General features: G+C 53.5%; 2 protein-coding genes across 7 annotated transcripts in view; one reads left to right on the top strand and one right to left on the bottom strand.

The window, feature by feature from the left end:
* ADISSP (adipose secreted signaling protein) overlaps positions 1-8,294 on the top strand; it is a 238,133-nt gene extending 229,839 nt beyond the window's left edge. For all 6 annotated transcript variants that reach the window (XM_050943483.1, XM_050943482.1, XM_050943484.1 and 3 more), the window contains one exon: positions 7,484-8,294. In XM_050943483.1, coding sequence (XP_050799440.1) covers positions 7,484-7,584 — 101 coding nt within the window. In that variant the 3' untranslated portion in view covers positions 7,585-8,294. The remainder of the gene's footprint in view (positions 1-7,483) is intronic.
* A 5,598-nt stretch (positions 8,295-13,892) lies between these two features.
* The window catches only part of HSPA12B (heat shock protein family A (Hsp70) member 12B), a 68,124-nt gene continuing 54,262 nt past the window's right edge, over positions 13,893-27,754 (bottom strand). The window contains exons 11-13 of the mRNA XM_050943366.1: positions 20,543-20,801; positions 19,703-19,806; positions 13,893-16,917 (exon numbers count right to left, since the gene is read on the bottom strand). Of these exons, the coding sequence (XP_050799323.1) occupies positions 16,274-16,917; positions 19,703-19,806; positions 20,543-20,801 (1,007 nt within the window). The 3' untranslated portion in view covers positions 13,893-16,273. The remainder of the gene's footprint in view (positions 16,918-19,702; positions 19,807-20,542; positions 20,802-27,754) is intronic.

Here is a 27,754-nt window from a genome sequence, read left to right as displayed (position 1 = left end):
CCTATGACACAGGAGTGACAGTGTGATCCAGTCGACAGAAAACCAGGAGTCAGGAGACCTGGGATTTGTCCCTGGCTGTGCCACTGGTGCACTGGCACTGCAGGAAACCTTCCTGTGCCTCAGTTTCCCCATTTGGAAAGTGGGGAATGGACTTACCCACTTGTCTTTTCACAACCAGAGGAGAACTTGTTCAGCCATCTGTGCCCACCACAGCCAGTCGTTTCCTCTTCAGCGAATGGGACGTGCCCGGAGACCACGGTGATGGATGCCCATAAGGAGAGGGATGGGTAGTTAGTGTTAAACTCGCTCTAGGATCCGTGACGCCCTAGCAGCCCCCTCAGATGGGGATTTGCAAATCTGTCTCAACTCCTTGCTGCCACCTGCTGGCTCTGTAGAGGATTCATCCTTCGCTCTCTCCCGAGTTTAATTAACCCTTAACCGCATTATGATATGCAGCAGGGCGGCTTTGGAGCTGACTCTGTATAATCTCTCCTTTCCCTCGGAATAATTGCCCGGCTTTGGGCACATCCTATTAACGGACCCGACGCTGCCTGTCACATCCTCCGCGTCTGCTGCTGTTGCTGCGAAACGCCATGTGAGCTTCTGAGGGTCTGTAACCACTGCTGGATGCCTCCCCTATATTCTGAGGGGTGGATCCCATTCAGTAGCCCCAAAGCTGCTAGCTGGGGGAAACTTTGGATCCCCTTTCTGTGGGGATCCTGCCTTTGCTGGGATCAGTGCGTTGTCCGAGGCCAGTGGGGTGCAAGCGTCTAGGCACCAGCTCCCTGTGAGAGGCTGTACACCCTTGGCAGTGGTCTTGCCCCTGGATTTGTCGAACGGCGAGCGGGGGTAGTAACCTCCCTGCCCGTGTCACGCGTGCAGGAATGCAGCTCTTCTGTGGGCTCCTTAGCAGCCCATGGAATTTGCAAAGATGAATTCAATTAGTGGAGCGCAGCCTCCAAAATGCAGTTTATTTAGGTCATCTGCTGGTTGCCCGGGGATCCGAGTCTGGCATCGTGGTGGGGCAGAGGAGTGCTGACTTTCCTCCTCCATCCCACCAGAGCCATTCTTGGGGCCCCTCACAGTGACTGGGAAGGGTTGGGGTCAGGGGATTGCTGGGGCCACAGGGATTCCCCAAGTAAGATCACACTGAGCCTGCTCCCTTCACAGACCACTGGGTCTTACCCCACAGGCTGGAGCCCCTACTCACCCATGGGGAGGGTTGGGTGGCAGCATTGGGGGGGAGGGGCTGTACTGCTGTCGCATCTGGGAAGCGACAGAAGATGGTTCTGGTTTGGGGATCCCTGCAGCAAATACGCCGCCCGCTAGGGAGGGCTCCTGAAGGAGAAAATGAGGCTGTGGAGGAAGACCAGCAAGGCCTTGCCCAAGCCTGTGTCCCAGCTATGCCAGGCTCTGCTCTGAATGACATCGGCTGCAGTGACTCCCTTTGCTGCAGCATCAATGAGATTGGGCCCCAAGGCGTCGGCCCAGGGTCCCCAAGGAACCTCTCCCGGGCTAGTGACTTTATAGCACAAGGAGACTATGGCCCCGCTTCAGCACAGGATTAAGCGCATGCTTAAAGTTAAGTACGTGCTTTGTGGAATCAGGGCTGGACAATTCTAAGGAGCCAGGTTGGAGGTTCCCTTGCAGAGGGTCCAATATGAAGCCATCCTTTACAAGCATCAGCCCTCGAAATAATTTCCTGCCTATGTTAACATCACACTGCGCAGGAAATTTGTTTTCTCTGGTGCCCGCGAGCGAATGGAGTTAATGAACTGGAGATTAAGCCGAAGCAAGATGAGGGGGCCATTAGCAGCGATACGTAGAGCAGCCTGCCCCCTTGCTCAGCAGATGGAAGCAAAGATTGAGCAGCAGATCCACTGAAATGTGGTTTTTAATAAAACTTCAAAACTGCAATAAAAACCCCAGGAAAACTGGAGTCCTGCAGCGGTTTGGAGCTGATTTTGCTGCAGGGCAGTGACTGGCTGTCCTCCAATTCCTGACACAGTCAGGAAGGAGGTTGGTGTGGCGAGCAGAGAACTGTGGGATGAGCGGGAAGGTTCACAGAAGCACAGAGATGGACCTAACCCAAACCAACCTGTCTGCTGACAGTTTTCCCTTCTGAAGGTCAAAAATGGACTTTTCCTCCTAGAACAGCTCCCCTGGTGGCTGGGCTAGGAACTGGGACAGCCCCCAAAGTCCTCAGGCCCGGGAGACAAGCCAGTCACCCGAGGGATTTTACTTTTTAGGGTGTATTCTAAATACAAGGGAGACTGATTTAAATCCAGGCACTTTAAATCAAAAATGGGAAAGCCTGGATTTAAATAATCGATTTTAATCAACTTTTCCATTGGTACTTCAATTATTTTCTAAAGACAGGTGCATTCTCATTGCTCGATGCAACCATTAAAACATCTTCATTTACAACTAAAGAGAATCTTTACACTAGACTGGTATATCTTTTTGCTACCTGGGATGGTGCACTGTAACTATTTAAGCAATTACTGTATATAGCTTAATATTTTCAGATTCGTATTCACTCATTGTACATTTTTAGTACGTTAGAAAATGGTGAATGGCATGTTGCTTATTTACTAGCAATGGTCATGATTTGTGTCAAGCTGCATTGGAATGGTAATTGGACTTCAAATAAACACAGACCAGCCTATAAAATGTATGGTTACTAAACAAAACAAGCCCTGAGTGCAGTACATAAGCTATCGTGGCATATTTGTAGAGCTTGACCTGAAAAGTTAGGTGTTTCCCCCTGATTCTTTATATAGAAAAGCAGCCTTTAACTCACTGGTTTTGATAGAGGCTCGTGGATTCAGCATTTACATTTTGTTGTTAAATATGTTGAGATTATAATAAATTTAGGCCCTTGACATATTTTGTGTTAAGTTCAGATTTCATTTTAAATGTGTATTTTTAAAAAGAAAAACTTCTTATAATTTAAATAATATAAAAAATATCCAATTTAAAGCAAACCCCCCCCGATTTTCTCCTCCCCAAATCATTGGTTTTTATCCACCCGTCTAAGTGTCGGGTGGGGATGGACTTAGCCAGTGTGTTCTGGGAGTTGGTGCCCCGTGAAAGGCTTAGTTGGCCAACCCAGTCAGGTTGTTTGGGGAATAAGGGCCCATTTGTCTGTTTGCTCAAACATGCATGTGCAAAACCGCACGCTCAGTTGCATGCCTCGTGTGTGTGCAGCTACTGTGGAGATAACACCTAGCGCAGATCAGGTGTGGAATTCAAAGCGCCTGAGGTCAGTAGCATTATCCCCATTTTATAGATGGGGAAAGAGAGGCAAAGTGACTTGCCCAAGGTCAGCCAGCAAACCAGTGGCAGAGCCAGGAATAGAGCCTGGGTCTCCTGAGCTGTGATCCAGTGTCCAGTGCTCTCAATCGCAGGTTGAAATGATTTTTTCTTGTTATAAAAATTGAAAATGTTAAATTGGTCAAAATTGAAATGAAACAATTTGTTCCACCTGAAACTCATTTTTTGGACTTTTAAAAATTGCCAGTGAATTGAAACAGCCTCAAGAATGGAGCTTGTTCGTAACCGAACAAAAGTTTATGGCTAGGGCCCTACCAAGTTCACATTCCATTTTGATCAATTTCATGGTCATAAAATTGTAAAAATCGTAAATTTCATGATTTCAGCTATTTAAATCTGAAGTTTCACAGTGTTGTAACTGTAGGGGTCCTGACCCAATGCTGAAGGCAGCAGTGCAGAAGTAAGGGTTGCATGGTGTGATATCGCCACCCTTACCTCTGTGCTGCTGCTGGCAGGGTGCTGCCTTCAGAGCTGGGCACCCGGCCAACAGCCACCGCTCTCCGGCCACCCAGCTCTGAAGGCAGCGCGGAAGTAGGGGTGGCAATACCGCGACCCCACTACAATAACATTGTGACACACACACACCCAACCCTCTTTTGGGTTGGGACCCCCAATTTGAGAAACACTGGTCTCCCCCGTGAAATGTGCATAGAGCAGAATAAAAGCACACAAAAGACCAGATTTCACACGGGGAGAGACCGGATTTCACAGTCCATGCCGCGTTTTTCACTGCTGTGAATTTGGGAGGGTCCTAGTTATGGTGATTCTTTCAAAAGTTTACAGCTGAACATTGACTTAACACAGCTTTGAAACTTTGCTATGCAGAAGAAGAATGCTGCTTTCAACCATCTTAATTTAACTAAAACAAGCACAGAAACAATTTCCTTCTCTTGTCAAAGCTTTTTTTGTTTAACTTTCCCTTTATTTTTGTAGAAGTTTGTTTAACACAGTCCTGCACTGTACAGTATTTGGGGGTTTTGGTCTCTGCTGCTGCCTGATTGTATACTTCTGCTTCCAAACGAAGTGTGTGGTTGATGGGTCAGTTCGTAACTCTGGTGTTCGTAACTCGGAGTCATTCTGTGCACAACTCTTATCATTCAGTTGTTCACGTTGGCACCAAGATCCTTTCACTGAGTTAATGCAGCTGATTTTGGCACGTAGGTTGTTCACATTGTTCCTTCCAGTGCACGTTGCCTTGCATTTATCAGCCTTGCATTTGATCTTCCATTTCGTTTCACCCGGCCTGGTTCGGTCCTCAGTTTTCTCTGCTCTCTTTCCTAAATAAGGCCTGAAGTTTCAATGGTGAGATTATTAACCATGGGAACGATTTCCCAAGGGTCATAGTGGATTCTCCATCACTTGCTATGTTTAAATCAGGATGGGATGCTTTTCTAAAAACTCTGCTCTAGGAATAATTGTGGGGCAGATCTGTGGTCTGTTATACGAGGGGTCAGACTAAATGATCACGATGGTCCCCTCTGCCTTGGAATCTGTGAATGTAAATAATATTGTCATTGGTGATTTTTGCCATCTTGCTGCCCACCCCATCTTCCACATAACTAATGGATCCTTTAAGCAGAATCCTAAGTAATTATGAGCTGAGTGAACCCTGATCCAGCCTCTCTCGCAGAGCATAGTAATTTGTGAGCAAATGTGGGATTCTGTATAATTATTTTTTTGTTGGCTAATTGGAAATGTTAATTAGAATAGGGTTTTAACAGAACTTTGTTACCTCTCTTTACATCTCTCCTTCTGGTAATGTAATTAGCTTTTTAATTGGCTTCTTTGAATCATAGATGTGTAGGACTGGAAGGGACCTCACAAGGTCATCTTGTCCAGTCCCCTGCACTCAAGACAGGACTGTAATAACTACACCATCCCTGACAGTTTTTTGTCTAACTTGTTTTTTAAAACTTCCAGCCATAGAGATTCCACAACCTCCTGGTGTCAAGTATCAGGGGGTAGCTGTGTTAGTCTGTATCCACAAAAACAATGAGGAGTCCGGTGGCACCTTAAAGACTCTCAGATTTATTTGGGCATAAGCTTTCATGGGTAAAAGCCCTACTTCTTCAGATGCATGGAGTGAAAATTACAGATGCAGGCATAAATATATACAATATATCCTCCTGGGCAATTTATTCCAGTGCTTAACCACCTGGACAGGTAGGAAGTTTCTCCTAATGTCCTAAACTGCCCTTGCTGCAATTTAAGCCAATTGCTTCTTGTCCTATCTACAGAGGTTAAGGAGAACAAATTTTTCACCCTCCTCCTTGTAACAACCTTTTATGTACTTCAAAATTACCATGTCCACTCTGTCTTCTCTTCTCCAGACTAAACAAACCCAATTTTTTCAATCTTCCCTCCTAGATCATGTTTTCTAGACCTTTCATCATTTTTGTTGCTCTTTTCTGGACTTTCTCCAGTTTGTCCACATCTTCCCTGAAATGTGGCGCCCAGAACGGGACACAATACTCTAGTTAAAAGAACGGGAGTACTTGTGGCACCATAGAGACTAACAAATTTATTTGAGCATAAGGTTTTGCTCAAATAAATATTAGTCTCTAAGGTGCCACAAGTACTCCTGTTCTTTTAGCAGAAGGAGACTAACACGACTGCTACCCTGAAACCTGAATACTCTAGTTGAGGCTTAATCAGTGCGGAGTAGAAACAGATAATATCCTGTGGATCAACAGTAATTTCTCGGCCATTAAGTTCCTGTGTATGTCTCAGAATTCAGAAGACCCGATCAGATTTAATGATCAAAGATGGTCTCACCCCTATTTCACACACAACTCTCTTTATTCACCTCTGCTTCCAAATGCATTATTACTCATTTCACCCTCACTCATCATTGGTGTTCTGTTGGCAGTGAAATTACATTCAGTATAATTAATTTATCAGAAAGCCATGCAGACTCTGCAATCATGGTATCTTTCCTTTTTTTTCCCCCTGACCTGGAATGTGACAGAAAGCTTGCAATTTAATATTAATTTGCAATTAGGGAAATGAGAGGATGTGATCTTTGTCAGTTTTGTTAATTGGAAATTTTAATAGGGAAAAATCTGCATAAAAGATAAGACTCTCCTAAAATACTCCCTGCAACTGAACTTTTGACATTGCAGAATATTGTATCTGTACCCTTTTGCTGTATGGTACAAGGAGGATCTGGGAACATGTGTTGCAATTGTTTTGTATGTAAGGTTTGACATTCTGGTATTTCTAACCATCCGTATTGATGGATAAGTCTTGGGATGATTCAGATGTGTGAAGCAGGAGCTATTAAATGAAAGGTCGGATGCCTCAGTCTTCACTAGAGATCTTGCCACCCAGGCATGGCTCTGATTCAGGCAGGGACGTAGGCATGTGAGTAAGCCTCATTGACTTCAGTGGAACTACGCACGGGTTTAACATTATAACCCATCCTGAATACCTTCCTGAATCAGGGCCAGATTGCATTAAACAGGTGTTAATAAAAACTGTTGGAAACAGTCTCAGTAAAAACCACACTCTCCCCACGAATTAGGTTTCACTTGCTCAGTTTCCCAGGTGCCAGTGTAACGCCAACAAACCCGGCGGCGGCAGGTGGGATCAAACCTGGGAGCTCTGAAGCTTTGTGGATGAAACTCTACTTGGTCTACTGCATGAGCCAAAAGACCCATGGCTCTTAGCCAAGGCTGTAGCAGACTCACCGATCTCTATGGTCTAGGAGCCACTAGAGGGCCCCAGGCAGGCCTGAGTTACACCCGCATGAAGGATGCTGGATTTAGAAGGCAGGACACCTGGGTTCTGTCCCTCCTGTGTGACTGTGGGCAAGTCACTCCTCCTCCTCCCACATTTTGTCTCTTTAAACTGTAAACGTTTTGGGGCGGGGGCTGTCTCTTGCTAGGTAAAGTGCACAGCACCATGGGGCCTTACTGATTTACAAATAGTCAGAAGCTCCTTGTCCGGAAAGTGACAGAAAGATGCATGTGAACGATACCAGCTGCAGTCTCACTGGAAGGATCTAGATCCCTCCCTCCTGGGAAGGTACGATTTGCCCCTGCATTTCCACGATCCATGCCGAAGCTAGCATAGCCGGGTATCAGTGAGCATCCGGCGATCTCCCTCCCTGTATTGCTGTGTAAGCAGAGGCCATTCTGTCTTGCAGATCGCCACCACGGCACACCCATGCTGCTGGAGGGGGTCCGGTGCATCGGGGCAGAGCTGGAGTACGATTCGGAGCAGAGCGAGTGGCCCGGGTTCGACTAGCCGCTGAGGACCACTGCCTTCTTTTAGGTTTTAAATTTAAGCTTGAAATGTAAGAAGAACAAATAGTTCACTGGCTGCAGGATTCTGAACGCTCTAGTTTTGTGGTCACCAATGGAGCTTGTCTTGTGAGGTCTGGGCTCTGTGCTTTCACCCCCCTTCCCCTAATAGCAAACCAAACTGTAGGCCAGTAGTTGTAAATGGTTTTGTGAAGAGCAGGTAGCAGCTTATGACTCTGGCTCAGAGCTGAGAGCAAAACCAGGGCCATCACGGATTGGGTCAGGGTTCTCATCATCTTTTCAGCCTTAAAACTAAACTGTGTGTGCGCGCATGGGGCTGTACATGCTGGCATGTGAGTGGATGCCCGACCTCCTGAGCAAGTGTCACCTACAGGGCATCTATCATATCAGAATAGTATTTCTTATCCTTAAATGTTGGTTATTTTTTCCTTCTCTTTAGTGATCTCATTGTCGCATGTGGCTTTGTCCAAAGTTTCTACAGCTGCCATTTAAAAACTGAACAGCTGATGTTTTCTCCCATCTCCAGTGGTGAGGTTGGTAAATACACCGGGTGGGGTGCAGTAGCTTCATATGCTTTGGCTGTTTAGTTTGTGTTTAGTCTCAGGAGTATTTCCAAAAATCAGGCATCTGTTGCCTTCCTGAGAGTCAGGAGCAATCCCTTGTTGCAAGCCATACGGTGTCTTGTTCTCTCTTTGTGCTGCTGCTGTGATTTTATTTTATTTTATTTTTCATAATCTTTCATGTTGCATGTTTAAACGCTCCAGGCTGGATTCTGATCCCAGTTGCAAATCTGGAATTAACTCCATTTTCCCCAAGTGGGTGACTCCAGATTGATTCCATTGGCTTTCGGGGAGTTAACTCCAAGTTTACACCATTGCTGACTGAGAGCAGAATCTGTGTCATATGGGTGCATTCTGCCTTCAGCTGTGCAGATTTAACTCTCTTTAAACGCAGTAGGGTTGGGTGCATGTACCTGAAGGCAGAATTTTCCCTTTAGGCTGGGTTGTTTGAAGGCATTTAGGAGAGTTGGGGGCTCAGTTCCACTGGGAGTTGGGTGCTTCACCCTCATAGACACCTTTGAAAATCCCAGTCTGAATTTTCATTTCTTAAATGTTGTCTGGTGGTTTTTGTTTTTTAAGACACATGGTACAAGGACCAGGAATAGTGGTTCAGTTCTGAAAGCAACAGAAGGATTTATGTGCCTCTATATATGTGTATGTGTGGGTTTTTTAAGTACAAAAAATATCTATATAAAGGAAAATAATAAACTTCAGTTGAAACAAAACAGAACTTGGTTTGTTTGGAGTAAAACTCTCTCCAGCGTGCATTTGTCTTGGTGCTAATTCATGTCTGCACAGTGCTGGGCCTGCTTTCACTAACAGGCTATAGATTCTTCTCTCTGTTGTATACTGGGGAAAGTCATTTTTTATAACGTCTTGAAAAATCTTTCTGTTCTAAGTTAGACTTCCTTGTGAGAGCTGCAGCAGGCGCTTCTGCAGAGCAGCCTCCAGAGCTTCCCTTTGACTTCCCGGAGGTCTAGATTATTAGTTAATGTTTGGCTAGCCATGGCGTCTTGGAGCCCCAGTCACAGACCTGGATCTCAGTGTGCCAGGCGCTGGACAAACAGAAGAAAAACCAGTCCCTACCCTAAAGAACTCAGTCTAAGTATAAGACAAGAGAGAGCTGGTGGAGCCAGACAGGATGTGAGCACAAGGTCAGCAGGACGGACAGCGGTTGTGCAACACACCAGCTATGTCATTTGTTAAGGTTATTGTTGGCATCACAGCAAATGAGAGTTAAAGAGGGGTTTGTTGGGGGAGGGGGCATTTGTGTTCCCGTTTTCAGAGATGCCGTTCACTTGAGATTCATTCAGAGAGCGAGTTGCATGAGGGATAGTGGCCAGCTGCTCAGAGTTAGGTCCCACAGGGATGGGCTTGCTACGAAGATGCAATTTGACATGTAGTGCTGGAGAGGAGTGAACAGAACCTCATGGCTACATCCTCATCACAGCCAATCCTTCCAGATTGGGCCCTCTCCGACCAGCACCACCCTGGCCCAAACAACCTCAGTCATCCGAAACTCGGATGAGCAATGTGTGCTGGGTGAGGACTTTCAAGATTCTTTGCCTTCTCCAAGCAAAAACCCAAGGACCGGGCCCTTTCCCACTGAGCTTGTGTAGTAGGACCTCACCTGGTGGGAACCCGGGCCTGGAGAATGTGAAGAGCAGGGATTTCGTCACAACCACGGGGAAGAATCTCCCACATTTCAGGTCAACAGCTTCTTGTCTAGGGTGGGTCGATTGTTAGAACCTGGAATGTGCTCGCTTGGGGCTTTTAGCACGCCCACGCCGGGCTGAGACGGTTTGAGTAGCAAACCTGAGCTCAGAAGTACAGTGTGGCACAGAAGGAGCATCCTTTAGCTTAGTTGCGGCCATGTTAAAGTCCCAGGACCAATGGGGTTGGGTAGTTTAATGAAGGGGGCAGGGCTTCAAATATGTCATGTCCCACCTGCTCCTGTCTCTGGGCTGCAGAGATGCTTGTCTGCTTCCTCTGCTTTATGGCCAACTGACATAGCTGCCAAATGAACAGGACATTCATCTCCAGTACTGCTCTAGACACGTGCTGAGGATCAAGCTGTTTGTGGGGCGATCTGCCTGAGCTTGTGCACAACGTGCCGTAAAGCTTTTCCATTTAACGTTATCTGGGCTGCGTGGAAAGGGGATTCGAGACACCTGCTTAGTGAGGACATGCCCAGGAACCACTGTCCTTGGCCAGGAGCAGAGCTGGCATGGCGAGGGATCCTAGGTTGGGATGAGACATGATCTAGTTCCTGCAACCAGACTCGGAGCTGGACACCCCCAAAGTGTCATGGACACATGTGCTGGGTGTTACGCTCCTGTGCCAAAAACATGTCTCGTCCAATCATGGAATAGAAACGTTACCATGTGCCAGAGGTGAGCCAACCGCCACTAGTGGGTGTGAGCGTTCAGTGAGCAGCTTTGAGTTGGCAAACGGTCAGAGAACACATGACCACCACTAAGTGCGGTCGACAGGCATTAGGCTTGGTTGGCACCAATTTTCTAGCCGAAAAGGGAATAGAATTGAAATGACACGATGAGCCTTGAAATCAAAGCAGCACAAGTCCTACCGAGTGGCAGTGTGGGCTGGTGGGTAGAGGGCAGGGCTGGAGTTGGGAGACCTGGCTCTATTCCTGGCACTTTGCACCCACCCACGGTGTGTATCGTGTCAATTTCATTTGTAAGTTCTTGGAGCAGAGACTGTCTTGTATAATGTGTGTGGACAGCGCCTAGCAGAGTGGAGCCCCGATCTCAGTTCGAGCCCCATGGGGCTACTGTTCTGCACATAAATCACACGTTTCGGGTTGAAGTATTAAATAGCAATGAGCCCCACGGCTCTGCAATCCTAGCCAGCTCCCCTTTGGATTGTCCAGCCAGCCGGTAACTTAGGCCTGTTGTGCTGGGCACATGAGGCACCTGGAAAGAGGAAGGAAGATGGTGGAGCATGGAATAGGCTCCAGCAAATAAATCACTATCAGTCACTTCCCCTGCCCTCCCGAGAGCCTTCCAGACATTAACTGGGTAATTGATTTCTGCTGCTACTCACTGGCCCTGTGTCTATGGATTGCAGGCATCACTGGAGACAGCCGGGTTTTCCTTTCCCTAGTGCAATTTGTGCAGTGATTAAATCAGCTTGGAACGAAACCTAAATAGGGGAGAACCTAGCCCCTCCTTCGGCTAGCTCCCCAAAGACCCTCACCACACAGTGCCACGTGTTACACCAGCCCTGGCTAGTGCACACTGGGGAGCCAGGTGGTTAAATCTGAGACACCGGGTTAATGGCTTAGCAGCAGAGAGCATGGGAGCTTCAACAGTCCATGCTGGTCCCATCAAGCCAGTTAGAAGCTGCTGTGTTTGTCTGATTGACAAGGGGAGCAGAGCGCTCTTGGGATCCAGGCACCGCAGCTGGGCTGAGAGGACTCTCAGCTCAGTTGCTGTTCTGCTCTAGACTCCTGGTGTGACCTTGGTCAAGTCTTTTAAGCACTTAGGTCGGGCCGCACTGCGCTGTAAACCCAGGTCTGTAGGACCCAGGCTTGGGAACTCAGCATTTCCAAGCCTACGCTTGAGTGTCCACCCTGCACTGCAAGCCTGGGCTTACCAGTGCTGGGCCCCAGTCTGACCACTGTGCCAACACATCCAGATTGTGCTACACCAACCTTCTGACTCGGGGCTGCGGCTTGAGCTGCGTCCACACTGCAAAATGGCCAGGCTTGGGCCCGAATCGCAACATGACTGTGGCTGTGACTCGCCCTCCTAGTAGGAGCTTGGACCTGGGTCCTAAGTGTGTTGCTGAGCCGAGTCAGTAACGTGTGTGTGGACGGAAGGGGGGTTGGACTCAAACCTGAGGCCACGTTTGAGTTTAGTTAGTGTGCTGTGTAGCCACACCCTGTGTTCCCCCGGGAGAGTCCTTCATCTTTCACAGGTGTGTTGTAAGCGTAGACTGTAGACAAGAACCAGCCATCGCTCGCTAGGTACTGCTGACCTGGGCTGGATTCAAACTCCCAACCTGCAGCTGTGAGTTCTCGTCAGCGCATCTTGCTCAGGCATCTTCGGTGCCGTTGAGTTGCTCGAGGGGTCCTGGATTCAACTCCCGATGGCGTGTCAGACTAACGAAAGCTTCGTCTCTGACCAGAGCTTCAGCCCCACGTGCTGCAAGTTGAGTTCAAACCTGCTTCCCTGTGGCCAGTGGTTCTCAACCTCCTGCCTTGCTAGGACTTGTTGTGATAACTGGTTCTCTTGTACCCTCCCGGTGACTGTCACTGCAAGAACCAAGTGACAGGTCATACAATGTCCCCAGATTCTGCTTCTCAACCCATTTCCCATCGTGGGCTACATCTGCAGCTCTCTGTGTGTTATGTGGGCCACATACTACCTGTATGGTCCTGAGGAGGTCACATGGGCAGCAGCTGTGTGTTGATTGGGCCGTGGGTTGAGAGCCACTGACCTAGATCAATACAGGTCAATGGGAAAAAGTACAAGAAGGAGCCAGAAGTGAATTAGTTCTGACAAAAAGGCCCATTGATATAACTCAAGGACTGTGTTAAGATTATGGCTCGTATGCAAGAGAGGTTGGGGATCGGAAGTCAGTGGCGTAAAACTGGTGTGTGGGAAATTAGGCCTAATTGCTGGACAAAATAATGAAGGGACGGGCTCTCCTGCCACCAGGTCCTTGTGGGATCCTGAAAGGGACACATTTGTGGGGGAGAAATCAAGCAGCAGCTGTCTGACAACTGCTGGCCAGGAGATGGGTGGACGGGAAGGCGTGAGCTTTACTATCATGGCGGCATGATCAGGATCCGCTGATTCACCACTGGGTTGTCATTGTCCCAAACAGACCGGACCAAGTGCAGGACCCAGAGGGCACCACCACCTCCACTGGCTCTGGCTGAATCCCAGACACCGCCTGGGATGTCAGACGTTGGCAAACCCCTTCCTCTCATCTCCCAGGTGTGTTTTTTCCTGTTCCCTTGTCTAATCAGAGCTTGGCTTAGCTGGCCAAGACTATATTTTGCAACGTTGCTGTGAGCCCGTGACCAGACAGGCAGTAAAAGCAGTTCCCTAACAAGTCTGATGCTGGGACAAGTTTGCCAGGGCTCGCAGTGGCTGATGAGACCATGGGCTGGGCCTGGGTTGTGCAGGCAGGGAGCTCGCCAATGAGTCAACACCAGAGCCAGAAGCCGTGTTGTGTCTCGGCTGTTTTCTCTTCGGGGGCATATTTGTTTTTTAGCAAATCGTCTTCGTCTTTAACAACCACCACACCAGTGACCACTCCAGCGCATCTCAGCTAACATCCTCTGTGTTCCCCAATAGAGGGGCAGCATCATCTTTGGTCCCACCTAGGAGACTGTCAGACAAGGGGCTGAGGTCTCTATACACCTCATCCCGAACCTTGTTTAAAACTTTAGTGCCAAGATCCCTTAGGCCCATTTATTCCAACTTAAAACAACAGGCCTCCGCTCCCTCCCCACATGATCCCTCTCTCCTTCGGCTGGGCCCTGGCTCCCCTTTTGCAGCATGGGAAGAGTGCTGTGGGTGTGATTCTTTCACACCTGCTGGTGACCCCCATGTTAAGAACAGCTGCTCCGGGTTGAAGACCGCAGCTTAGTTCTTCTAGCACAGCACAAGGGCGAAAGCAGACCTGCTCTCGCTGCTGCTTTAACTCCGTTCCCCGCCTCAAAAGCATTTCCCCCGCCCCTGGCTGCAGAAGATATAATAGTTTATTTTGATTTCCATCACATAGCATATTTCTCTGAAACACAGGATAGAGGCCTCACTAGTGCCACAGATCCAGCCATAGTGCCTGGCTCTTACACCTGGGGGAGGTTACATGTGATATATAAAAATAAAAATTTGGGTTTACAGAAAAAAATATACTTATTGAAAGGAGCCGTTGTAACCAGTCACCATTGTTTTCTCCTTGGGCACACGCCCTGTCAGTAACCTACAGATCAATTGGTATCAACTTCCTCTTCTTCTGCCCCAACCGAGTCTGTCTGTGGCCACTTCGGCTGAGTGGGGCCAGGAAAGAGGTTCCTGACCTTTAACTTCTGGGTAGGGACTAGCCGGCCAGTAGAATATTCATTAGCCAACTAAGGCAGCTCCCAGGTGCCAAACGAGCCAGCAAAGATCGTCGGCTGGGGCCGGTGGTGTGGCAAAGTGGGAATTTTTGTAATATCTTTAGGAAGTCCCAGCGTGCCTCAGTTTCCCCGTATGCTGCATTGTTGCCTATTTGGGGGGGGGGAAGGGGACAGGTCTGTTTGCTCTTGGCAGAGGACACGGATGTGAATGACTCTTAGCTGTCTGGGGCCTTAGGGCCCATATCAGTGGAGTATCTGAGAAGACAATGGCAAATCCAGTCCCTGGGACTTTGAGACCTAGCAACCAAGGACCATGGAGGGCCCACCCCTCGGCAGGAAGCCAGGCAGTGTGTGCCCAGCTGGGGAGGAGTGCAGGGGGGTAATAGCCGCCTGAACGGGGACAAGGTGAGCTCAGAGGGACAGGGCTCCGGGCTCTGAGCTGACTAGGATGGAGTGTGGTATAACGTTCTTTTCCTTATGCTAACCCAGGACATCTGCAGTGTTCCAGTCATCTAATAATCCCCACTGCATCCCCACACTCTGTGAGTGTCCCTGTGTCGCTCCCTAAGATCATACAAGTCTCCCTGGGGCCCCATCTCAGTGGGACTCGCTGAGCGGAGCTCACTGGGTGAAGAAGGGATGCTGCAGGCCCGGAGGTCCAGCCTAAGGAGGCGGTGAAGCATGGCTCACCCTAAAGGAAGAATGAGACCCCTAGGGGGTCTGGCACTGAAGGGTTCCTCCTGGACACTGTTCCAAGACTGGGGCCAGAGCTCCGATCCTGCAGCTCTGTGCCCAGTGGCAAGCCCTAGCGGGGTACAGAACTGCAGAGGTGAGCGCAGGTGAGCTGGATGCACTCCTGGACTGAGCAGGACCCCACAGAACTGCCAGGGCAGGGCACTCCCACGAGTTTCCGGAGGAGCGAGTGCCACTTGCCGCGCTGCATGCAGAGGTCACCAGGAGAACATCAGCCGGGGAGCTCTCTGAACGTCATGCCAGTAAACTGTCCAGGCAATGGGGCTTGCATCATGGAGACAGAGCCAGTTCATCACCTCGCCTCCTGCTGGCCACCAGGCTGCGTTTGCTGCCAGCTGGGCTCTTGCGTTTGCTTGGCCGAGACACACACGTGTGCCTGGGTGCTGGGCTGGCGTTCTGCTGAAGATCCTGCTAAGGCTCTCTCTTGAGAGGCCTTTGAGACCCGAACCATCAGTCTGACTGGCTTGAGCCTCACGCGCCGGGGGAACTTCCCCAAGATAAAACAAGCCAAGAACAAATCCTGTTTCTGCGTGAGAGGAAGAAGGGTTTACAGCCGCAGGAGGCCTTCTCTTGTAGCGTTCCTCCTACAGGAGCAGAGGGCCTGTGACTCCGGGAACACACAGAGTCCTTCTCCCTATTCAAGGAGGCTGCTGGCAACATTGTCCAGCTCGAGTGCAGCAGCTATGGGCGTAGAGCTCATGGAAACTTGGTTAGAGGCTGGATCACTCGACGATTCCCTCTTCTGTTTGTTCCCTCTGAAGCACCTGGCACTGGAAGGCGGGATACTGCGTAGATGGACCAGTGGTCTGACCCAGTCTGGCCGTTATGTTCTTAGGGTCACCGCTGCCTTGGCGTGTCCCCGTAGGATAGATTTTCTGCATCACCCTGCAGTGGCAGAGGGTAGCCTAGTGATACAGCAATGCACCAAGGTGAATTCAGGACTCCTCCGATGGAGCGTGTCTGGGGCAGGGACATGAAAAGCATGGCTGGAACCCTGACCGCGACCCCTGCCAAAGTCCTAGTGAGGACCATGGGTTCCCCATGGCTTGATTAGGTTTGCGAGTCCATGAACCATTGTTCCCTGGCAACGTAAAGCTCCTCCAAGTCCAGTATCTCTGCTGCTGAGGATGCAAAGTGACTGCATCTCGTGGTGTGAAACCCACATGGATGTGAGCACCAAGGCATGTGCTGTCAGGGGAGAGGGGCAGATGCCTGTGGAAGACCCCATGCCCCTGCAGCCTCTGAGCTGTCCCTTCCTTTGGGGCTCAATTGGACAGGAAGTCGATGGCAGCCCTGACCGTCTTGGAGGTCCTGACGTCCATAGCTGCCACCTTGAGCTCCGTGTCCCCGAACTGCATGCTGGCCCGGATCTCCCGCCGCCGGTTCTTGGGGCAGCTTGGTTCATCCACCTCATCCAGCTCCAGGCTGAGAGTGCCGCACTTCCTCACCCCCGGGTCGGTGATGTAGACCACGTCGTCCGTGGCGCAGCAGTAGATGTTGATGATGATCTTCCGCTGCCCCACCCTGGCTGGGCAGTAGCTCCTCTGCACCACCTCGCCCAGGGCCACCGACTGGTCCACGGAGACAAACTTCTCAAAGATGTCTGTGCACCAGTTCTTCCCCTCCTTCACCAGCAGCTTCTCCTTGGGGTGCTTCCCCTCCACAAATTTGTTGAGTACCCCCACGCCGTAGGTCAGGGGCGAGCGCCTGACCCTGACAATGGTGGGGTCGAGGCCGAAGAGCACCGCCCCTTTGAGGATGGTCAGCCCGACGTCCTGGGGGATGATGACGCGACACAGGCTGCCGAAGGCTGATTGGACGGCGTGCTGGAGCATCGCTGACTCGGCAAAGCCCCCTACCAGAAAGAGGAACTTGATCCCTTTGACGTCTGGCTTCTTCAGGAGGTCGTCTGGGAAAGGAAAAGAGTGAAACAGTGAACCTGGCCCTGCTACTGACTGGGTTTGGGTAGGCGGCCAGCGGCCACAACATCTCCAATAACCCCTGGAAGAGCAGGGGAGCGGCCCATGAGGGGGAGAGTGACTCAGAAGGAGCGGATCCAATAGGAGTTAACTGGGGAAAGTCCCAGTGAATCAGGGGGTGGGGTTCTACTCAGGGGGGGAGGGGGTGCTGGATGGGTTGAAGGGAAGGACGGACTAGGGCCCTCGCCTGGGACCCAGGACTCCAGGGTGTGATTCCCTGCTCTTACTCATAGGCCAGAAGGGACCACGGTGCACATCGAGTTTGACCTCCCACGTAACCCCAGCCCGAGTCCTGCCCTGTTTGAACCGGAGCCTGTCAGTCAGAAAATCGCCCTGTCTGCAGTTAAAAATTGCCCCAAAGAAGAATCAACCATGAGCCTTGGGAAATTGTCCTGCGGGCAAGACTTGGGCGGGTCAGTGTCTCTCTGTGCCTCAGTTTCTCCTCTGATTGGTGGGGATAAGAGCTCTGCCCTCCAGCCAAACCCATTAAAAATGGTGAAGCTCTGAGTCTGTGCCCCTGGGGGCTGGATAAGCAGCTAGGCAAAGACCCAGCAGGGAGAGTGGGCAGCAAATTTAGGTGGGAATTTGCAATGAGCAGACGTCTGTGAAGCTGAGACTCCTGTGCATGTTCGATCAGGTCCCTTGGAGGGCACAAATGCTAGTGCAATTTTGGGCAGCAGAAGTATAAAACAGCCAGACTGGGTCAGACCAATGGTCCATCCAGCCCAGTCTCCTGTCTGCCAACTGTGGCCAATGCCAGGTGATTCAGGGAATGAACAGAACAGGGCAATTAGTGAGTGATTCATCCCCTGCTGGCCAGTCCCAGCTTCTGGCCATCTGAGTTTAGGGACACCCAGAACACAGGGTTGCGTCCCTGCGCATCCTGGCTAATAGCCATTGATGGACCTGTCCTCCAGGAACTTACCTAGTTCTGTTTTGAACCCAGTTACACTTTTGGCCTTCACAACATCCCCTGGCAAGGAGTTCCACAGGTTGACTGTGCATTGTGTGAAGAAATACTGCCTTTGGTTTGTTTTAAACCTGCTGCCTAGTAATGGCATTAGGTGACCCCTGGTTCTTGTGTTATGAGGAGTAAACAACACTTCCTTATTTACTTTCTCCACCCCAATCACGATTTTATACACCTCAGTCATATCCCCCCTTAGTCGTCTCTTTTCCAAGCCCAATGGTCCCAGTCTTATTAATCTCTCCTCAGCTGGAAATTTTTCCATGCCCATATCATTTGTGTGCCCGTCCCTGTATAATTCTAGCAATGCTTATCTGAGATGGGCGATGGGACCTGCACGCAGCATTCAAGGTGTGGGTGGCCCTGGGTTTAGCTGGGAGCAGTTACCAGAGAGGGGCATTAGGATCTTTTCTATCTGATTATCTGTCCCTTTTCTAATGACTCCCACCATTCAGTTTGCTTTTCTGGCTGCCGTTGGCCATTGAGCGGATGTTTCAGAGACCCAACCCTGCTGGCTCCACGAGCTCTCTCTGGAGTGGTAACCGCCCAGCGGGAGCCCAGCCCTGTGTAGGGCTAGTTGGGGTTATGGGTTCCAGCGTGCGTTACTTTGCACTTGTCACCACTGAAAATGGTGGCACAGGGAGAGGAAAGTTCCGTTCCTGCAGCGACGGCACGAAGAGCCTGGCCTGGTCACTGCGTTGTCAGATATTGACGCAGTGGGGGCCAGTCAGAGATGAGCAGCTGAAACGCTCAGGACCTGGGAGGGATCCATGGAGGAGTTAGATCTGTAGAACTGGTGGAGATGGGGAACAGACCAGGTGATTGGTAGTGGGTATGTAGTGGGGCACAGTCTGCCCCCTTCCCCGTTCTGCACTGTCTGAGCAGCTCACAGACATTAGCAAATTTCGCCTCACCCCTGTGAGGTAGGTGTATCACCAGCCTGTTTTATAGGTGGGGAAACTGAGGCACGGAGAGCTAAGCGAGTGGCCAAAGGTCACCCAGGGAGGCTCTGGCAGTGTTGGGATCTGAGCCCTGGTCTCCTGAGTCCCAGCCCCGCCCCTGAACGCCGGAGCCCATCTTTCCTTCTGCGGTTGCTGCTGAGAAGAATCTTGAGAGGAGAAGCCCAGTGAGGCTCTGTCAGGGCTATTTAACCACCTGCTTCAGCCAACCTCTGTCAGCGAGTCAGCGGAGACCTAACAGGGGCAGCTTATCCCGTCTGCTCCAGCAGGGCTCTGACATCGGCCCCTTGCAGAGACGGGAGCCTGGGCCTAGGGCGTGACCCCATCTGGCCACATCTCTGTTCTAGGCTGACCCCCAGGCCCAGTCAGGCTGTGGAGCGACTCCCACCGGAGCCAAGGGTAAGTGTCCGAACCCGCTGGTAGACGTGACGCAGAGAGCGACTGCAGCGGGCACGGGATGGACCCAGGGAACTGGAGCCAAGGACCAACCTAGGTTCTGTCTATCTCCCCTATCCCCGACCCTTCGGCGGGGGGGACAAGCTGTGATTGGAGCCCAGGAACCGATGCTGCTGCATGCACTCGGGCGGAGGCACAGCCCCATGGGAAAGGCTGGAACAAGTGAGCCCAGGTTCGTGGCTCTGCCCTTCGCTCAGCAGGGCCTCGGGCAGCAAGGGGGGCTCCTTTCTCCCCAGGCTGGATCAGGCCCCACGCTAAGGGAAGTAGCAGGGCTGGGGCTGGGGCTCGGCCTGGGGCCGGGGAGCCAGTCAAGGTCCCTTCGCTCGGCCCTACCGATGTGCCGGATGATCTGGCTGACGGTCGGCTGGAAGAGGTCGTTCATGGCCTCCGACGACATTCGCAGCATCCCCTGCGAGGACCACTTCACAAAGTTCACACTGGGGGCACAAGAGCAGAGGGCAGTGACTCTTCTGGGGTCCCACAGGCAGGGCCAACTGGTGCCCAGCCCCCCCAGGAGCAGCCCCCTCTCATGCCTGTCGCAGCGAGCAATGGGAAGAGGGCTGTGTCCTCCTGCGCCCTGCCCCCGTCACCTTCCCCCTGCCATGGGCAGCAAGATCAGACCATGCATGCTGCCTCCAAAAGCCCAGGATCAGGCCCCTACGTGGCCCATCAGCTCAACGCTGCTTGGCCCTGCCTTGGTGCACCTCCACCTCCAACTTGGCCTCCCCCTGGCACTGGCTTTGACCTGCCAGCCTCCGCACCCTCTGTCTCCTGAGCTGGCCAGCTCTGGGCCACCTGCCCCTGGGCCATGCCTGGCCACAGCCTCTGCATCAGGTCCGACCCCTTGCCAGCTCCTGCCCTTGTGCCCACAAACAGCCAGGTGGGGGAGGCTAAGTAAAGTATCCACACCCCTTCCAAATGCCCCACCACCCTGAGTAACTTCCTAGACTCTGAGCCCCCAGGCTGGACCCAGAGGCATGGCCCTCTGTCGTTAAAGAGAAGGGAATGACCCCATCAGCAGGTACCAGTAGTAAGCTGTTGTCTTCCATGTGAACTAGCCACTAGAGGGGGATGTGACATGTGATCTCATCCAGAACTCCTGGCCCACCTCCCCATGCACCCCAGGGGCTGCATACCAAGCACATCTCAGCCCCGGCCAGCCCCCCGAGTCACCTGCTCCGCTTGAGTGCCGTCTCCACGTTCTGGCCCCGGTGCCTGCGGTAGAAGTCGATGAAGGAGAAGGGCAGCGAGACATTGAGGGGGTTGGAGCGGAAAGGCGCTGCCGCCCTCTTGCGGGCCTCGAAGGCGATGGTCAGGTCCACCCAGGCTGCCGGGCGCTTGGCCTTGAAGGTGGCGATGAAATCCTCCCCGAAGATCTGGCCCAGCAGCGTCTCGAAGGCCAGGTCCACCCCGACCGCCCCATAGGGGCCGCCTGCAATGCACAGCCACTGTGGAGTTTGGGGTGTGGGCAGAGCCCCCCTGGCTCTGTCCAGGGCAGGGACAGGTCCCCAGGAGTGATGGACACTCTGCTGGGATGGGTCAGGGCTCCCCAGAGGGGGAGATGGTGGCAGAGCTTGTCTGGGTGAAGGCGGTTTCTGGTTATGGGACTGTGACGAACTGGGAAAGTTCTTAATGTTTTCTCTGAATACTGTGTTGGTGCCTCAGTGTCCCCATGGCAGTTCGTAAGTATCTGGCAGAGCAAAGGGCCAGTGCATCTAAATGCCTGACACTCTGTCTCCTAGCAACTGATGGCCTGGGCCCCTCCTCTGCAAAGGTGCCAGCTGAAGGTGTTGGAGACAAAGGGATCAGGTGACCTCCTGGCCCGGGAAAGGGGCTGAGGAGAGAGGAGGGGCTGGAAGGGGTTGTTAGTCTGGAGCTGGCTGGGGTCAAGGGTGGAGGGCAGACCTGGGGGTCTGGCTCACTGCCCCCCCAGAATGGACCCAGCCGAGGGGTCCGGTTCGCTGTACCTACAAGCTCTGTTTTAGACCCTGTTCCTGTCATCGAATAAACCTCTGTTTTACTGGCTGGCTGAGAGTCACGTCTGACTGCGAAGTGGGGGTGCAGAACCCGGTGGCTTCCCCAGGACCCCGCTGGGGTGGACTCGCTGTGGGAAGCGCACGGAGGGGCAGAGGATGCTGAATGCTCCATGGAGAGACCCAGGAGGTGAAGCTGTGTGAGCTTCTTGCCCTGAACAAGTCTGCTCCACGGGAGAGGAGGCTCCCCAAAGTCCTGACTGGCTTGGTGGGGAGCAGTTCCAGAGCATCGCCTGGGGACTCCGTGACAACTGGTGGCAGCGGTGGGATGTACTGCACCCCGTGAATGGCGCTGCTTGCAGTAAGTGACTGGGGAGCAGTAAAACAGAGGAGGGATAATGAGGACAGGCATGCTGAAGGCTCAGAGAGGGACGGTTTCAGGGGGCAGTTAACCTCTGGGAGTGTGTGACCAGCGAGAAGGACTGTTGGAGTAACGGGGTCCCCCTGAGGACTGCAGCGAGCAGTCTCAGGGGCGGAGGAGCTTGCCGCTCGACCCTGGGAGAGAGAAGGATCTTTGCAGTAGCAGGGTTCCCCGGGGGATTGCAGGAGCAGTCCCAGGGGTGGAGGAGTCTGCAGCTCGACCCTGGCAAAGAGGTGGTGATCACGAGAAGGGCTGGCACACCAGGGGTTCTTCCTGGAAACCATGGGGGAGCCAAGAGCACAAAGGCCTGTGAGTCCAGAGCCAGTTGGGAACGGTGAAGTGATGGTCTATCACCATCTCCTTGAGAAGGACATTGTGATCCTGTGCACAAAGAGAGGGTTACGCATGGGGAAATTCACCAAGGCACAGTTAATCGTGCAGTTGGAGGAGAAGGACCGCTCTGAGGAGCAGATTCCTGGCCCAGATGGGGCTACAAGAGGATCTGAGAGCAGCTGGAGCATCAGCCAGGCATCCCCGGGAGTCTGGTCCCCAATCAGACAAGAGTCTTCACGATTGGGTTCCCCATCAGGAGATTGGAGATGGATGGGATGGGAGCAGAGCCCGAGAGAGCGAGAGGACCATGAGAGAGAGCAAGAGCCCGAGGAAAAGCTGCATGAGAAGCAGCACCAGCGTGGACTGGTGATGGTGGAGCAGAGAGACATAGGGGGCTGCCCAGGGGTCAGTGGGAAAACAAGCCTGCAGGGGCGAGACCCTGGGACAGAGAGAACTGTGGTGGTGCAGCCCCAGATGCTGAGGGACTGTGGAACCTGGGTAAAGTTCCCTGGGGTGAAGCCCCTCGCCCTGCCTATGGCCCAGATCCCTGTGCAGATCCAGGAGGGGTCGGGCTGGCTTGTCGTTGGGGTTCTCCAGGATATCGGCTGGGAGGCCCTGTTCGGGGGTGACTGTCTCCCCCTGGGACAGGATCCAGGCCCTGCTCCTGTAACGGCCGAGGGTTTGAATTCAAATCCAGGGAACCAATTGGCTAGGATTGAAATGGTCAGTGAAAATGCAAATGACCTGGCTGGCAGGGGGGAGGGGCTGCAGGGCTCAGGATACCTGCCTACCTGTAACCAGCCCCCTGCGGCTGAGTGGGAGGGAGAGATGCTCCCTGCGCCCTGCACACCGGAGAGGGGGCTCACGCTGGCTCTGATGCTGTGACCAGAGCAGAGAGCTCGCTGCCTGCCCCCACTGGGACAGCAAGGGCAGCGCTGAGCATGGGGGGAGCTGAGACCCCAGCTGAGTGGGGGAACACCCAGGCAGGGCAGGTCAGCTGCCAAACAGGTTTGCCTGGTCCAGACGTGCTGCTGGGAAGTAATTACACAGCAGGGACGGAGCTACCAGGGACAGGGCTCAGGGGGGCTGTGACCCCAGGCCCAGCCAGTGAGAGGGAGCAGGTCCCACTCCCTGCCCCAGCTGCTGAATCCCAGACCGAGCTGCAGAGGGATCCCTCCTTGGAGAAGCTGAGGGAACTTGCTGGCCACAGCGCTGCAAACCCCCTTGGGGAAGGCTGCAGGGACAGAGTCCTGTTGGAGAAGGGATTCCTGTACCGGAAATGGGCTCCCCAAGGGGAAGTAGAACTGGGGGAAATCGGAAGGCAGCTGGTGGTGCCCCAGGAATCCACAGGGTTCTTCCCTTTCGAGCTGCTGGATGGGAGGAGAGTGAGGGGACCCCTGGACCTGAAGAGGAAGGATTGGATGGAGAAGGGGGAAGACCCCCGGGGGGATCTCTTCCCTGAGGTGGGAGACAATCTCCCCATCAGGTGTTCCCCATTCAGAGTCACTGGGAAAGCAGCCCAGAACCTGGAGAGAGAGGTCAAGGACCTGCTGGCTTTAGATGGGATCCAGCCGTTTTACAGCCCATGGGCCTCACCCGTGGGGCTGATCCCCAAGGGAGACAGGATGATCTGGTTTTACGGGGGCTATCAAAAGCTTAAAGCTATCACAGTGTCTGGTGCCAACCCCATGCCTAGGCCTGGGGAGATTCTAAACAAGCAGAGGGTGATGGAGAACTTGGGCCTGGCAGACACTGATAACATGTGCATCCTTAGCCAGACCTGGGAGGAACAGGTGTCCCAGGTGAAGAGGGGGCTGGGCTGCCTCAAGAAGGTGGGACTGACGTTAAAAGCTGGAAAGTGCAAGGTGGGACGGCAGAGGTGTTGTGTCTGGGCCACAAAGTGGGAAGCGGCTGCCCAAGCCCAGAGCTGGCAAAGGCCAAGATGGGGGCTCTTAACCAAGACAGCCCGAATTGCAGCCCAGAGTGCTGGGAGAAGACCCCGTCCCAGTTTGAACCCCAGGGGTATTGGGGATAGCAAAAGGGTTCAAGCTGCATAAACCTTCCCACATGCGGCTTGCAAGTGCCATCAAGCACACCCGACCTAAGGGAGGGCGTGAGACTGGACTGTCCTGGTGTAACTCACATCAAGGAATGGGAGAGATGCTGGGGCATCCATGGGAACGTTGGTGGGTTCGAACTTCCCCAGGTCACTGGCTGAAGTGACCTCGCTCAGTTCGGTCTCGAAGGGGGGAGAGATGTGACGAACTGGGAAAGTTCTTAATGTTTTCTCTGAATACTGTGTTGGTGCCTCAGTGTCCCCATGGCAGTTCGTAAGTATCTGGCAGAGCAAAGGGCCAGTGCATCTAAATGCCTGACACTCTGTCTCCTAGCAACTGATGGCCTGGGCCCCTCCTCTGCAAAGGTGCCAGCTGAAGGTGTTGGAGACAAAGGGATCAGGTGACCTCCTGGCCCGGGAAAGGGGCTGAGGAGAGAGGAGGGGCTGGAAGGGGTTGTTAGTCTGGAGCTGGCTGGGGTCAAGGGTGGAGGGCAGACCTGGGGGTCTGGCTCACTGCCCCCCCAGAATGGACCCAGCCGAGGGGTCCGGTTCGCTGTACCTACAAGCTCTGTTTTAGACCCTGTTCCTGTCATCGAATAAACCTCTGTTTTACTGGCTGGCTGAGAGTCACGTCTGACTGCGAAGTGGGGGTGCAGAACCCGGTGGCTTCCCCAGGACCCCGCTGGGGTGGACTCGCTGTGGGAAGCGCACGGAGGGGCAGAGGATGCTGAATGCTCCATGGAGAGACCCAGGAGGTGAAGCTGTGTGAGCTTCTTGCCCTGAACAAGTCTGCTCCACGGGAGAGGAGGCTCCCCAAAGTCCTGACTGGCTTGGTGGGGAGCAGTTCCAGAGCATCGCCTGGGGACTCCGTGACAGGGACTGAGTGAGGTGTTAATAGCACTGGGGGCAGCCAGCTGAGAGCAGGGGCAGGGGCTGGCCAAGCATCCCCCCAGAAAGCTCTGCCGGTTGTGACATACAGCCTGCCCTGGTCTTCCAGCCTGCACCCCCCTCCAGCTCCGGCCCCCACAGCTCTGCTTGTGCGCCTCACTCCTAACTCGCAGCCCTCACCCCCACCCGCTAGCTCAGCCCTGGGCACACCTCCCCAAGCTCTGCTGGTGCCCCTCAATCCTGACTCGCAGCCTCCCCACCCTGTTATCTCAGCCCTGGGCTCTCCCCACAGCTCTGCCGGGGCCCCTCAATCCTGCCCCACTATCCCCTCCTATCCCAGCCCTGCCAGGGTCCCTCAATCCCAACCCACAGCCCCCCACCCCGCGATTGCAGTCCTAGGGTAGCCCATGTCCCAGCGCTGCTGGAACCCACAGAGCTGCCCTGCTGGCCCAGCCCTGGGCACCCATTAGAGCCATGCGGCTAAGGAGCCAGAAGTGATACCTGGGGCCACCCCAGACACACAGGACTTCTACACAGATGGTGTGGGCTCCCGGCGGGCCCCACATTCACCCAGCTCTTGGGACTCCATAGGCTTTGGGGAGGGAAACTCAGCACCCATCCTGGGGAAGGTGAAGGGGGAACTCTCCGCAAGGAGCCGTCCCCCCATAGCGCAGCAGCCGGGGCTGGTTTCTGTGGGAAGAGGTCCTGCTAACTGGTGAACCAGGCTGACGAATGCTCTGCGTGTCCAGCTGTCTGATGGTTACATGCTGCCTCCATCACGGGGGGAGCCGAGCCCCTTCGTCCCAGCCCTCTGTGAAATCTAACCAATTCATTATCTCTTCCCCCACATGCTCAGTATTATCACTCCCCATCACACACATGGGGAAACTGAGGCACAGGGCAGCACCTAGCCACTGCAGTCAGAAAAGAGGGCTGGGAGCTAGACCCAGGCACTCCCCAGCTCCCAGGCCGCATGCTGGACGCTGCCTGTCGGGAAGCCTAGCAGCCAGGGCTTCATTGGTAATGATGGTGGTGCCAGAGCTCAGCCCTGGTGGCAGCCTCCTCGCGCGAGGTGATGGAAATGAGCTAGACCTGGGAGCAGGGAGCAGCCGGGCCTGGTACACGCCTGCACAGCCAAAGCGCCAGCAGATGGTGCTGAAAACTAGGCAGCATCATGTGTGGAAATGGGAGGCCCAATCAAACCTGTTCGTCTGGGGCTTGTCTGGCGCTTGTCTGGCGCTTTCTGGCATCACTCGGTTGCTGCTTTTGCAGGGACTCGACAAAACCCTCACAAACCAAGGTGACCTCAGAACGCAAAGCTCTTACTGATGCCCTCCTTCCCCTAATCATGATCAGGTGTGTGACAGGCCTGTATTCGGGGGGAGGGGGTCTGGTCTGGTCTCTGCTCCCTGGCCCTCCCCGCTCAATAATCTCACTGCACAGAACCCTTCTGCCATGTGACTGGGAAACTTTGCCATAGCAACCCAGCTTTGCCTCTCATGCTTCGCTTAAGGGGCTTAATGTGACTCCAGTCCACTGCAATTCAGCAGCATCGCTGCCCACCACGGGGACCTCTGCAGGCCCCCAGCAAATCCTCCGCTTGGAAGGTTATAGCTAGTTTCCCTATGGACACCAGATGGGGCTACAACCCCTCGCTGCACTGCGACATGGGCTAGGGCTGCAGGCTGAGGTGCGCTGGGGACCAGCCCCTGGGCGACGCTCTCCCCAGCTGAACGGGTCACTCCTGACAGTGGGACACTGGGTTTTAGGCCTTGACTACGCTACACAGTTTTAGGCTGACATCATAACCCCTCCCTTGCCCCTCCCCTCCCCCCCGGAGCAGTGTGGGGCTTATGTCACTGGAGTTAGGGCCAGGCCATGTCTGTGTAGACACTGTTTTCCTGGTTGTCAGTCTTGCCAATTTCATGCTGTTAAATTGACAAGAAAGCGGGCTCTGGAGCCTGGCTACCACCTAGGCTCCCAGTTTAGGCTGCTCCCCAGGCTTCCCACAGGGAGCCCTGCTGCCCCCCGGGGTCCAGGGTCCCTGCTCCTCACCGGGAGCACGGTAGCCGACCAGACTCCTGGTGCAGATCTCCCTGCAGGAGGCGAGAAGCCCCAGGTGGGTCACCCTGCTCCTGGCTGGGCGTGCAGAGGCGAGAAGCCCCCGGTAGCTGCCCCACCACTCCTGGCTGGGAGTGGGGAGAAGAGAAGACCCGGGGGGGGGGGGCAGATGGAGCTGCATGGAGCAGAGACCCCGGCGCTCAGCCCCCCACACTGCCCCTCTGCAGTGGGTGGACATGCTCCTGGTGAGGACGCACCCCACCAGCAGAAGGGTGGTGTGGACACCAGCCCCCCACAGTCGTTAATGCGGTGGCTGTAAGTCGACCTAACATGGGTCGACTTATCTTTGTGGTGGAGACAGAGACGCACTGTGGCCAGTCGCCTGCTCCGGCTCGGGAACACGCTCGTCAGCGGGGACACCCAGCGGGAAGGGGAAGGGACAGCCACCAGGGGGATGGGCACAATCCCGCACTGGCCACTGGGGGGGCGGGAGTGGGATGCACTAGAGACACCCGCATTGCCAGGGCTCCTTGGACATGTCCCACTACCGCAATCCAAGGCTGCACCCAAGCCCGTCCCCTAGGCCTGAAATTTAGACCCAGCTCCGGCCATTGCAGCTCCAGCTAATCACACCCCCTCGGGTCACGCACACA

The sequence above is a fragment of the Gopherus flavomarginatus genome, chromosome 3 (assembly GCF_025201925.1).
Source record: "Gopherus flavomarginatus isolate rGopFla2 chromosome 3, rGopFla2.mat.asm, whole genome shotgun sequence".
Taxonomy (NCBI): Eukaryota; Metazoa; Chordata; order Testudines; family Testudinidae; genus Gopherus; species Gopherus flavomarginatus.
The sequence above is the reverse complement of the archived record's forward strand: the minus strand, read 5'-3'. Positions and strand labels throughout refer to the sequence as shown.